Raw genomic sequence first — 13,636 nt, forward strand, 5'->3', positions numbered from 1 at the left:
GAGGGAGGGGAAGGGCTAGCATAAGCTTAAAAAAAGTATTACAAGACTGCCCCCTTTGGTACACAAAAATTATAATCACCTCCAAAGTTCTGTAAACTGAATGGGAAGAGTCAAAAAAAAAAAAAAAAAATCCAACCAAACAAAAAACGACCAAAAAACTCTCATAAACTCATCCCAAATATGTAAAAAAAGATTTCCAACAATTGAAAATACAAATGACTAGAAATAGCAGTTCTTGATCAAATATTTTGTTCCCTTACAGGACAGTAAATGATTAACTGACAAATGTTCAGAGAGGATCCTAAGGATTGTGGTTCCTATAACTAAAGAGAGAAGTCTTCATGATTATCAGTTAAGATCTGGAGAAAAGTTAGCATTCAAATAGAGAAGAGAGGGGAGTGGAGGGCATTTTCTGTGAGGAATGAATGTGGGATGAGCTTGCAGGGCCAAACTTCTTAGTAAGTGTTGAAGTTTTATTATATATACTATTACATTTTGATTTTGTAAAGATGAACTATATTGCATATGTGGGAATGTTCTTGATTTTTCATTCATTTTCTGAGCCCATTTTTAGCTAAAAATCCCTTGGATAATCTAATTTATCTTCTTTTTTAATTTTATTTTTTGGTTATAGGTGGACACAATGTCTTTATTTTACTTTATGTGGCGCTGAGGATCAAACCCAGTGCCTCATGCATGCTAGCCGAGTGTTCTACCTCTGAGCCACAACCCCAGCCCTAATTTATCTTCTTGCTGCTACTTTGGCAAAAATTTAGAATTATATGAATTTGTAGGTAGAAAAGTGAAAACAAAGCTTTTTATAAAAACTATTTCAAGTAAGTCATTTGTGGCTGAAAAAAATGAGTAAGCATGATGAGATTATAAAAATTAATGCTATAAAGATCTTCAGCTAACCCAGAGGCCCTGAACTGTTTGAATTCCTTCCTGTTAGTAAACTCTTGTTGACCACTTCTTAAAGTATTTTCCTACCATATTTTTTTGCTCTGGAAGTAGATCAGGGATAGTTCCCCTGTGATAGAAAGGAGAAAATGGTGGCAGTGGGAAAATGACTTTCCCAAGGATAGAAGAATCACAGGCTTTAGCCTGAGAGCATTAGCCTAGTTTCTGAAAATTCTTTTGAACTTCTAGCACTATTGGCCAGAACCAACACCATCCCCACCAGAACCCCATTCTAGTCTTGAACTGGATGTGTTTCTTGCACACACACAAACAAGCCAACACTTGCCTCACTGCCTGTAGCATCACGGAAACCATGCTTTGCACTCAGGTTGACAAGGATATTGTCCTTCCGTTTGAATGCTCTCTTGGATGGGCTTAATGACCTCTTGGTCAGAATCTCTCGGTCTTCTGAAGTCCCAGGAGGTAACAGCAGCATTCGCAGAGAGTTTCCCAGGGCCGAGTTGTTCGGGAAAGAGCCATGTGCTGGTGTTAAATCACTGAGGTTGCTGGATAATTGTTGCTCTACATTGACCAGCAAAGCAGGGTCACTGTTGAAATGGGTGGTGGCATATAGCTCTGTGGAGGAAACAGGCTGGAAGATGAACCTGCCCTTCAACTCTCTTATGTCCAAAGATCATAATAATCACTCCCTAGCAAATACCCTCAACACTCTGGACCCTTTCTATCTCCCTTCACCTGGTAAAATCTTAACTCTGATTAAATCCAATAACCCACATGCTCCAAAAGCCTACACCACAGCAGTGGAATGTGGTTGGAGAATAAAATGCATCTGAGCTTCCATACTTTATTCCTGATCACTATCTTGTATAGGCTCTTAGTTCTGTCCGGCTCTCATATATATTACCCTGGCAAATTTACTTTTCTATACTCTGAGAGGATCATTTCACATTTCTTGTCTTCCTCAAACTTCCATCATCCTCTCTCCTTTCTCTCAGGTGATGATCTACACAGAAAAAATAGAGATAATCAAAGAAAATGTCCATGTGATCCCACCACTAAATCTACCAACTCTTATTTGTATTTGTGTCCATAAATTCTCTGCCTCCTTCTTATTACAATAGATGAACTGTCTGTGCTTCATTTAAAGCCAACCTTTCTATTGGTAAACTAGATCCTATTTCTTCTTGACTACCCAAGCATTTTCTACTTGTAATTGTCCCCCTTCTCTCTTGCATCTAGTTTCTCATCTAGTTTCACAGTTTTAATGCCACCAAAACACTTATAATTCCCTAATTCATATTTTTTAAAAATATTTAATTTTTTAGTTTTTTAGGCGAACACAATATCTTTTTTTTGTTTCTATGTGGTGCTGAGAAACGAACCCAGTGCCTCACGCATGCTAGGCGAGCGTGTCACCACTTGAGCCACATCCCCAGCCCTTCTAATTCATATTTATAGCCATATCTTTTCCCCTGAATTCCAGACTAATAAGTCCAATTGTCAAGTTGGCATCTCTGGGATCTTTTGGTAGACATCTCAAACTTAAGACATCTAAAACCAAACTCTTGATATTTATCTGAAAACCTGCTTTTCCCACTCTTTTCCATCTTAGTAAATGATAACTCCATTCTTCCAAAACATCCTGTTACTTCTCACCACCTTAACCACTCTATCTATCCAAGGCCACCACCAACTCTTATCTGGACCATAACCTTTTAAATGGTTAAAAGAATTTTCATCCTTGCCCCCCTCCCACAGTCTATTCTCTATACAGCCTCCAGAGTCATTCTTTTCTTTTTTCGGTACTAGAAATTTAACTCAGGGTCTCACACATGCTAGGCAAATGCTATGCCACCGAGTTACATCTCCAGCCCTTTAAAAATTTTTATTTTGGGACAGGGTCTTGCTATGTGGCCTAACCTGCCCTCAAATTTGCCTAACCTTTGGAGTAGCTGGGATTGTAGGTGTCTTCCACCTGCCCAGACAGAGTAATTCTTTTTTTTTTTTTAACATTCATTTTTTAGGTTTAAGTGGACACAATATCTTTATTTTACATTTATGTGGTTCTGAGGATCAAACCCAGTGCATGCTAGGCGAGCACTCTCCCACTGAGCCACAATCCCAACCCCAGAGTAATTCTTTTATTTTTATTTTCCAGCTAGAGTAATTATTCAGTTAGATCACATAATTTCCTTGCTACAAACCATTCAACAACTTCTTCTTCTTCTTTTATTTGCTACTGGGTATTAAACTACTTAATCACTGAACCACTTTTTATGTTTTCCCCAACCTTTTTTTAAAAATTAGTTATTGATTGACCTTTATTTATTTATTTATACATGGTGCTGAGATTTGAACCCAGTGCCTCACATATGCTAGCCAAGCACTCTACCACTGAGCCACAACCCCATCGTCCCCAACCCTATTTTATGTTTTATTTTGAGACAGGATCTTGCTAAGTTGCTTAGGGCCTCTTCAAGTTGCTGCAGCTGGATTTGAACTTGTGATCCTCCTGCCTCAGCTTCCCAAGATGCTGGGATTACAAGCATGTGCCACTGCGCCTAGCCCTTCAACTACTTCTAACCTTACTCAGAATAAAAGTTTGGCCATCTCTCTGACTTCATCCATACACTTCACTTAACTCTACTGTAGCCACATGGGCTCCTTGTTGTTTCTTGAACATGCCAAGCATGTTCCAGACTTGGGAACTTTGCACGTAGTAGTCTCACTAGAAAGTTCTCCTCTCACTTATCTATATGGCTTACACTCTTACTTCATTCAAGTCTTTATTTACTTATTTATTTTAGGGAGGTCCTGGGGATTGAACTCAGGGGCACTCTACCACTAAGCCACATCCCCAGTCCTATTTTGTATTTTATTTAGAGACAGGGTCTCACTGAGTTGCTTAGTGCCTTGCTTTTTGCTGAGGTTGGCTTTGAACTTGTGATCTTCCTGTCTCAGCCTCCCAAGCCACTGGGATTACAGGAGTGCACCACAGTGCCTGGCTCTCATCCTTGTATTTTTCATCACAGCACTTATCATAAATTGACACATGTTTATAAGTTTATGATTTATTGTCTGCTTTTATTATAGAGCTTACATGAAAGTAGGGACTTTTAAAAAAATTATGGAATTTGATTTTGCTTATAGTGTCTGGCATATAATATGTATACAGTTGAATAAATTGACATATAATTAAAGAATAGTCTCCATCAATTACTCTGAAACTAGTTTCTTCTGAAGGTAACTCATAATATTAGTGATTGTGGTCAGAGAATATTATATGCAGCTACAAATACATCCTGGAATGCTACTTAACTAAAATAATATGTAGCTGTGAAGCTTACATTCCTACAAATTTTCTCTAACATATCTGTTATGTTAAACTCTACCCTGTAGATTTCTGGAAGTTCCATAGACCACTGGAGGCCCTGAAATACAATTTAAGAAATGTTAATGTGCCAGGTGTTGTGGCTCACACCTGTAATCCCAGCAGCTTCAGAGGCTGACGCAGGAGGATTGCAAGTTCAAAGCCAGCCTCAGTAATTTAGTGAGATCCTAAGTAACTCAGTGAGACCCTGTCTCTAAATAAAATACAAAAAAAGGGCTGGGGATGTGGCTCAGTAGTTAGGTGTCCCTGAGTTCAATCCCCGGTGTCAAAAAGGAAAAGAAAAGAAAGAAATGCTAATGCAATTTAAGAAACATTAATTCCAAAATTTCCAGTTATACTTTCTACCTTCATGCCTATGAAAAAGATCTGTAAACTGACAGGAAGCTATTACCTGAACTAAGCTTCAAAAGTCTTTCGGTGCTGGAGTCGGGGTTTGACAGAGAAGTCAGTAAATCTCCACAGGAATGGGATACGGTGGCCTTTATGTCATTTGGAAGCTTTGTGCTATATTCTCGGTAGTTCTTGTTTCTCTGAGGCCTTTTACCAAGACTTCCATGCAGGGGTCGAGTTTGAGAATAATGACCATCATAATTTTCCAGACCAACATCAGAAGGTATCTGATAGGGATGGATCTGGCTAGAATCACCCACATCCAGGCGTTTACCCAATGAGGCATCATGAGAAAGCTGATAAGTATCAGGTTTTGTTGTCAAGTCCTTTTCTGGAGAAGAACTTGAAGATTTATTGTCCAAAAAAGATATTCGGTACCCATCTCTAGTCATCTTCTCTGGGGATTGGACTGTAGACTGATGAGGCGAGTAGTGTCTGAATTCTAATTACCACCAAGAGGGGAAAAAACACACACAATGAGAATCCTTCATGGGGTGCCTCTGTTCATTGAGCCAGAAAAAATTTTTGGACAAGGTGGTTAATAATTTTGATAAATGGTAGCATAAAGTTACAAGAGAATTTCCACATGGACAACAAAAAATGTGGGAATTTTTATGAAACCAGTAAAGAATATATGAACATTCAGGAGATAAATTTCACATCAGTCAAATCCCCTAGGAATTTCCTCCTAAAACTATCAGATCAGAGTTTTCTAAACAGTAATTTCACATAAAAATTTTTATGTACCACTACATGATAATAATTGTGATTTTATGTATTGAGTCTTCAGATAATAATTAGTCTATGATTTCATAGACTCCTTGCAATAAAGCTAAGCCAACTCTTATTCCCAAACTCCATCCAGAGGTACTGGGTTAATTCTTGGGGACCACTATCCAATTAAATGGCAGGGAATACAAAACCTATGAAAAATCTCTGATTTAGGTACTAACGCAGGTATATTTCTCTCAGATAGGTATATATGTCATCTCCAAAAGTCGTAGGGGGCAGGTAGAACATCCAAAAAAAAAAAAAAAAAAAGAGAGAAAGCCTTGTGCTCTTTGCTGTTTTAAGAGCTTCATGTGATTAAAGTGATTCCTTACAAAACAAAAAAAATACTGTATCTGAGTTAGTCACAGTAACTCTTCCAACTCTGATGTTCTTAAGTACCTATAAGAACATCAATGTTTTACCAAGGGTCAACACACACCGTATGGAAAAGGTCATAGAACAATATCATTAAGTGTCAAAAAGAATATAGGAACAAGGGGGCTGGGGATGTGGCTCAAGCGGTAGCGCGCTCGCCTGGCATGCGTGCGGCCCGGGTTCGATCCTCAGCACCACATACAAATAAAGATGTTGTGTCCGCCGAAAACTAAACAATAAATATTAAAATTCTCTCTCTCTCTCTCTCTGTTTAAAAAATATATATAGGAACAAGGGACTTCTGTTTCAAGTAATAACTAATTAGCTAATTCAGACTATCATTCCATTTAAGAATTTAAAGAAGTAGAATGATACATATGCTTAAAAGCTTCTAAAAGCTAAGAAGGTAGGAAAATCTAGGAACAACAGGAACTCCTTGGTAAGTCTAGCATGGAAAGCCCCTTTTTAAGATAAAAGGGACAGAAGTACAAGACTAAGGTCCACTCAAAGTGGGGTATTTAATAACACCCTATCTGCAAAACACACACACACACACACCCATGCACACAAGCACATGCACATGCATACACACAACACTCTAAAAAAGAACTCTGGGGAGGATACAATATTCAGAATAAAAGTAAACTGGAAATAAACTAGCTCTTGTAATGACTGGTAATACAAGTTTGCATCATCTGGTAGTTCAGAGAACCTCAAAGCTTAAGCTGGAATCAAGGTGACTGATAGTGTTTTGGGTGCCTGGTAGAAGCAAATGAAAATCTGTTCTAGCAAAGATACACTCATTTAAGACTAATAATTAATTGTTAGTTTAAAATAATTATTAAAATAACCAACAAAGAGCCAAAACAAACAAAGAGGAAGCAAGACAATATGAGTAAAAACCAGTAGAAACAAACAAACACAGACCTCCCCCAAATCAAACATTATAAAAAGCAGTTATAGCCTATAAAACAGTCATGCTTGTCATGTCTAAAGAAATATAAAAGAAGTCTTCACTCTACTGTCATGTACATCTAAAAAAAAGTCTGGATTTTCTTCTTAGGACTTGAAAAAGCATATAGAACAACAACAACAAAATTGGAATGAAGAATTCAGCAGACAGGTTTAATAGTAGATTAGGTATAGTTGAAGAGAATGTAAGATTGGTCAGAAGGAATTAAACAGAGTGTAGACCAGTCAAAAAAAGATGAAAAATATAATGACACAAAGAGGACAAAATGAAAATCTCTGACATATATTTATTTAACTAAGAATTCCAGAAAGATAAAAGACACAAAAGAATGGGGGCACAAACAGTATTCAAAGTGCTTTACAGAAATAATGAGACACAATTCACAGATATGAGAAGTATAATAAATACCAAACAGAAGAAATAAACAAAACCCCAAGCTGGGTGTGGTGGTACCTGCCTGTAATCCCAGGGAGGCTGTTCAAAGCCAGCCTCAGCAACTTAGTGAGGCTCTAAGCAACTTAGTGAGACCATCTCAAAATAAAAATTATAAAAAAGGGGGCATGGGATATGGCTCAGTGGTTAAGTACCCCTAGGTCCAATCCCAGGTTCAAAAAAAAAAAAAAAATTCAGACATCACAATGAAATTTCAGAAAACTAAAGACAACTGAAAATTCTAAAAGCAACCAGAGGTTTAAAAAAAAAAGATTATCTTTGCAGGAGTGATAGATTTCCAGCTAACTTCTCAACTATTCTTCAATATTCTGAAAGAAACAACTGACAATCTAGAAGTCTATACTCAATAAAATCACCCTTCAAGAATTAAAATCCATAAGAATAACATATATCAGGAGGGTAAATGGAAAAAATGACTTTAGGGTCTATAAATTATCCAGGAGAAGACTTAAGATATTGATTAATTTTAAAATTGTAAAAGTTAAGAACACATATTGTTGTTTTGGGAATAGTATTAAAAGTATAGAAACTGTGTGTAACTTATAAACTAATGGTGGTAGTGGTGGTGAATGAATAGAATAATAACAAATCCAGAAGAATGCAAGAAAAAAGTAACAAAATAGTTAGCCAATATAAAAAGAATAAAGGAGGCCAGAATATCCACTCTTCAAGCAAAAAATCAAAACCTCATGTCACTAAACATTCAAGGCAATCCTCAGAAAAGCAGAAAAGAGTTAGTTGACTAAACAGGGCCTCAGGACTGTGATATCATCATTTCTTAAATTTCATCTGTGTGGGGAAAAATACTCAACAAGCAAAATATTTACCATCATTCTGGTGGCTGTCACTTGGCATCTCCCTTCTTGTCACTTCCTGCATCTAAAAGAAGTTTGAAAGTTTAGAAAGAAGGACATATACCAGCATTCAGACATAAGCTCATTAGACGAGGGGTTCAGAGTACTTTCCTATTAGCAAGGATGTTCATCCATGGAAGCAGAGAAACCATCCTTCAAGGAAAGGTCAAGCCTATTTTAAAAACAGTCAGAATACAGGAGATGCCAGAGTTTCTTTGAAGCAGGTAAGGAGACTCCTTGAAAATATAAAATATCTTAGAAGATAAAGGACATTCCAAAAGGTGAAATACTATATTTTCTCTGCTTCAGATAACTCAGCATAGAAATTAGATGAGGCCACTTTTTCTTTTTTTCCCCTCTATTTAAAGGATTCCCATATTTATTTTACCTTTTGGTAAAGCTGAGTATCAACCACAGGAACTAATAGAAGTTTTAACAGACTGGAAATTAATCTTAAGCATAACTAGGTAAGGGCTAAAGCAAAAAAAAGAAGCCACCTAAGGTTTGGTTTCAAAAAAAGGTTCTTGAAGTATATTTAGTGTCTTTTTGGTAACCAGGCAGAGAAAGAAGTTCCACTTCCTTGTTTGTTAAACTAAAAGGATTACAGCAATTTCCTTTTCCTCTCCAAGAAGAAGAGGTTTTTTTTTTTTTTTAATCTAAGAAGTTCTAACTTTAAATGTAGATTGGAGTATCCTTTTCTCCATTTCCTTATATTTTTAAAAATGGTAAGAGTGATTTTTTTCTAAGTCATCCAAGTAGAATCTTTAAGAACAAGGAAATCAATTAAGTGCTTTATTTAAAATTATTATTTAATAATAACAATAATATAATAATTTTAATCATAATTATTATTTCTTTTTAAAATAAAATATTGTATACTCAAACTGAAAAAAAATCTTACTAACTTTAATAGTACAGTCTTGATCATCCAAATTGTACATGATTCAGAGTCTTTGCTTCTTTTCCCTCTGGTTATTTTCTACAATTTCATTGCTCATACAAATTTATCAAAGAAAAGGCAAAGGGAGAAGTTGAACATACAGTAGTCAATTCTGCTCTTTGTATCATATTCACTCCCACAATAAATCTTATATAATGGTTGTATGACTTTTTCTCGTCAAAATTTTCACTAAAAACTTGTTATTTTTAATTCTTCCCAAGTTTTGCATTATTTCATCCTTCCCATTGTCCATCACTCCTGTGCCATCTTCACCCCTTAACTTTTCTTTCTTTTTTTTTTTTTTCCTGTTACATGGAAGAAGCAGCTCTGGGAAAGCCACTCCTGAAATGGAAGACTCTATAATTAAAAGGTAAAGGTAGAAAATGTTAAGAGGCAACCAGAACAGGAGATGGAGAAATTGGATAGAGAGGAGAAATTTTATGACCAGCCTAAAGATATAACAGTTGCATCCTGTTTGAGAACTAAAATACCTGGAATAAAATGTACTAAAGTTTCATACATAAATATATAACATTTGATAACAGGTTAGTGAGAATAAAGAAAATGGAGATTGAAATTAATAGAGAAAAGTATTCTACACCCTGTCTTGCCATTCTCTTTTAGAGGATCCAAAAGTGCCTTTTTTCAAACAAGGCCTCTTAGGCCTTCATAAATAACTCAGTGAGAGTCCACTGAATTACTAGTATTAATCATTGGCTAGTCAACTGATCAGTAGGGGAGTGAATACATTACCTGTGGCCCCAGTGGGAAAGTGTCTGATTTCTGACCTGGTATACCATTGCCCTGGGTTGCAGAAGTGCTGGTTAGGGAATCCTTTATTTCCCGGTTGGGAAAGGGAATAAAAAGTCCTTTGTTTGAGTCTGTGTTAAAAGAAAAAGAATACAATGAAGCTCTGACTGGACTTTAAAGGCGAGGTCTTTTGGTCTGTCTTTTGGTCTGTACCCAAAAGATACTGGAGGAAGGGTAAGTGCTAGTTCTGTTGTCAACACTTGAACACCAATTCAACAATCTCCAGCTACAGGAAGAGATGCTGGGAACAGACTTTGGGATTACACTTCACAGCATTCTAATCAGTAGTCTGCACTGATTCACCATTTCAAACCAGCCTCCTTCTGCCTTGATTTCCTCATTTGTAAAAAGAGAACACCTAATCAGGATCTATTTCATGGAGAGTATTTCTAAATCCTGAGGTCATCCAATGTTTTTTTAAACCATGATTAGGGAAATAACTTTAAAAATAAAAAGAAACCCAAAACTCAATCCTATTCATGGCACCTGGAAACTGATATTAAGAATAATCAATTAGGAATTCTGTTAGGTTGTAACATTTGTACAAAAGTGTTTTTCATATCCCCCCTCTTTTTTTGTACCAGGGATTGACCCCAGGGGTGCTTAACCACTGATACACTTTTTCTTTTTTTGAGACAGGATGTTACTAAGTTGCTGAGGCTGGCCTCAAACTTGTGATCCTACACTCACAGCCTCCTGAGTTGCTGGGATTACAGGCTTATACCACCATGCCTAGAGACTTTTTGCATATCCTTATTTTTAAATATTTTTTTTAGTTGTTGATGGACTTCTATTTATTTATATGTACTGAGAATTGAAACCAGTGTCTCACACATGCTAGGCAAGTGCTCTACCACTGAGCCACAACCCCAGCCCAGTTTTTTGCACATCCTTAATCAATACTTTTAGTTGTAGGATTCTGGGATCTGGGGTTTTATGGGGGAACTTGGATGAAAAAAAAATGTTTTGCATTTGTTTAGGGAAATTCTCTCTGGCAATATTGTGCAAGAATTAAGATAGTTTCAAAGGCTTGTGTCTCCTTCAAACAATGTGCTGTTCTGCTACTTTCTGTTCTCAATCTCTGGCAACAGAAAGCTACTAAGAAAAGTGAATGTGAGTGAGCAACAGCATGAATAAAGCTAGCCTCCTGGGAACCAGCCATTGGGTCCCTTTGGGGCTCTAAGATGCTTCCTATTTCTGCGTTGCCTTGAACTGAAATGTCCTATTGTAAGCACAAAATACTCTTCCACCATTGGACTTTACAGAACTGTTCTCAAAATAACAAAAGCTCTTAAACTTTGTTTGCTGGTCCCTATTGCAGTAATACTGCAGAAAAAAAACAAACCAAAAAAAAAAAAAAAAAAAAACAAGGTGAATAAAAGCTGCTGGTTGTAACCTGAATCCCTGCAGAAAAGGCAAATGTGGTCAGTAGGCTGTAATTTGGGTTCAGGCTCCTTTCACAAGCCTCCAAAGGTGTCCAAGGCCCAGCTCCACCCTTCTCTTCTTCCTCCAACACTTGTGTTCCTGTCCATATTCACAGGTTCTTTTTTTTTCCTTCAACATATTTCTTGGTTCAACCAAATCCCCGACAGTCCAAACTCTTTGGTAAGTGCTACCACTAAACCTTTTCCTGTGTTTTAGCTGTCACCTAAATCCGGATGACCCTAGATTGAAATTTCTTAACTCTGATGTCTCTTTTGATGTCCATATCTACATTTATTGATTAGTCCCAAACAGTGCCCCACAGAGGCACAAATACAAATTCAGTATTTTCTGAACCAAACTCACTGTCTTTCTTCCCCAAATATTCCTTCTGGTGCCTTCCCAATCTTTGGCATTGGCATTCTTACTGAATCCCTCAAGACAGAAACTTATTCTGAAATAACAAGTGTTGGCGAGGATGTGGGGGAAAAGGCATACTCATACATTGCTGGTGGGACTGCGAACTGGTACAACCAATCTGGAAAGCACTATGGAGGTTCCTTAGAAAACTTGGAATGGAATCACCATTTGACCCAGCTATCCCATTCTTTGGTCTGTACCCAAAGAATATAGTATAGCATACTATAGTAATGCAGCCACATCAATGTTTGTAGCAGCTCAATTCACAATTGCTAAACTGTGGAAGCAACCTAAATGCCCCTCAATAGATGAAGGGATAAAGAAACTGTGGTACATATACACAATGGAATATTACTCAGCATTAAAAGACAATAAAATTATGGCATTTGCAGGTAAATGAATGGAGTTGGAGAATATCATGTATAAGTGAAGTAAGCCAATTCCAAAAAACCAAAGGCTGAATGTTCTCTGTGATAAGTGGATACTGATCCATAATGGGGGAGGGCATGGGGAAAATGAAGGAACTTTCAATGGACAAAGAGGTGGAAGGGGAGGGGAGGGGTATGGGGGCAGGAAAGATGGTGGAATGTGATGGACATTATTACCCTAGGTACATGTATGACTGCACATATAGTGTGATGCTACATCATGTACAATCAGAGAAATGAAAAGTTGTGCTGCAATTGTGTACAAAATGCACTCTGCTGTCATATATACCTAATTAAAATAAATAAATAAATTTTAAAAATAAAAAAATCTTATTCTGGAACTCTCAGTTGAAATTTCAATCAATTATCAAGATCTATAGATGAATCTTTTTCATGGGGGGAGCTTTATTTTAATTGAAATACAATTGAAATATTATTCCTTTCATTTTATTTGTTTTTTATTTTTTTGGCAGAACTAGGGATCAAACTCAGGGTCTTGTGCATGCTAGGTAAGCATTGAACTACCTTCCCAGCCCCACTTTTACCCTTTTAAAGAGAACAATTCAGGAGCTGGGATTGTGGCCCAGTGGTAAAATGCTTGTCTCACACAAATGAGGTACTGGATTTGATCCTCAGCACCACATAAAAATAAGTAAATAAGGGGCTGAGGCTGGGGTTCAGTGGTAGCGCACTTGCCCAGAATGTATGAGGCACTGGGTTCGATTCTCAGCACCACGTATAAATAAATAAAATAAAATAAAGATCAACAACTAAAATATATATATATGAAGGTATTGTGTCCATCTACAACTAAAAATTCAGGGGGTCTTAGTGTATTCACAAAATTGTACCACCATCATCTCATTTTAGAACATTTCATCACCCCCAGGAGAAATCCCATGGCTATCACTGCCAGTTCTCCTCTCCCTGCCATCTTCTGGAAACTATCAATATACTTCCCATCTCTATGTATTGGCCTATTCTAGATATTTCATATAAATGGAATCATACAAATATGGCCTTTTTTGTGTCTGGCTTCTTTCACTTAACATGATGTTTCCTTTTTTTTTTAAATTTATTTTTTAGTTTTCGGCGGACACAACATCTTTATTTGTATGTGGTGCTGAGGATCGAACCCAGGGCCTTGCACATGTTAGGCAAGCCCTCTACCACTGAGCCACAATCCTAGCACCAGCATGATGTTTTCAAGATACACTTTATATCATGTATTAGTACTTCATTCCTTCTCATGGTTGAATAATATTCCTTATATGGTATACCACATTTTGTTTACCCCTTCACTAGTCAATGGACTTTTTGCTATTATGAATAATGCTGTTTTCATTCTTGTACAAATGTTTGTATAGACATAGGTTTCTATTTCACATGAGTATGTGAAATAGAAAGAAGTAGTAGAATTGCTGGGTCAAATGGTAACTGTGTTTAACTTTTTGAGAAACTGAAACTGTTTTCCAAAGCAGCTGTACA

General features: G+C 36.9%; 1 protein-coding gene across 1 annotated transcript in view; it reads right to left on the reverse strand.

Annotated features, from left to right (window-relative positions):
- Window positions 1-13,636, reverse strand: part of Lrrc36 (leucine rich repeat containing 36) — a 59,971-nt gene that overhangs the window by 10,118 nt on the left and 36,217 nt on the right. The window contains exons 6-9 of the mRNA XM_015496215.2: window positions 9,822-9,949; window positions 8,102-8,153; window positions 4,704-5,144; window positions 1,247-1,536 (exon numbers count right to left, since the gene is read on the reverse strand). Of these exons, the coding sequence (XP_015351701.1) occupies window positions 1,247-1,536; window positions 4,704-5,144; window positions 8,102-8,153; window positions 9,822-9,949 (911 nt within the window). The remainder of the gene's footprint in view (window positions 1-1,246; window positions 1,537-4,703; window positions 5,145-8,101; window positions 8,154-9,821; window positions 9,950-13,636) is intronic.

Source organism: Marmota marmota, unplaced genomic scaffold (assembly GCF_001458135.2).
Source record: "Marmota marmota marmota unplaced genomic scaffold, marMar, whole genome shotgun sequence".
In the NCBI taxonomy this organism is placed as follows: domain Eukaryota; kingdom Metazoa; phylum Chordata; class Mammalia; order Rodentia; family Sciuridae; genus Marmota; species Marmota marmota.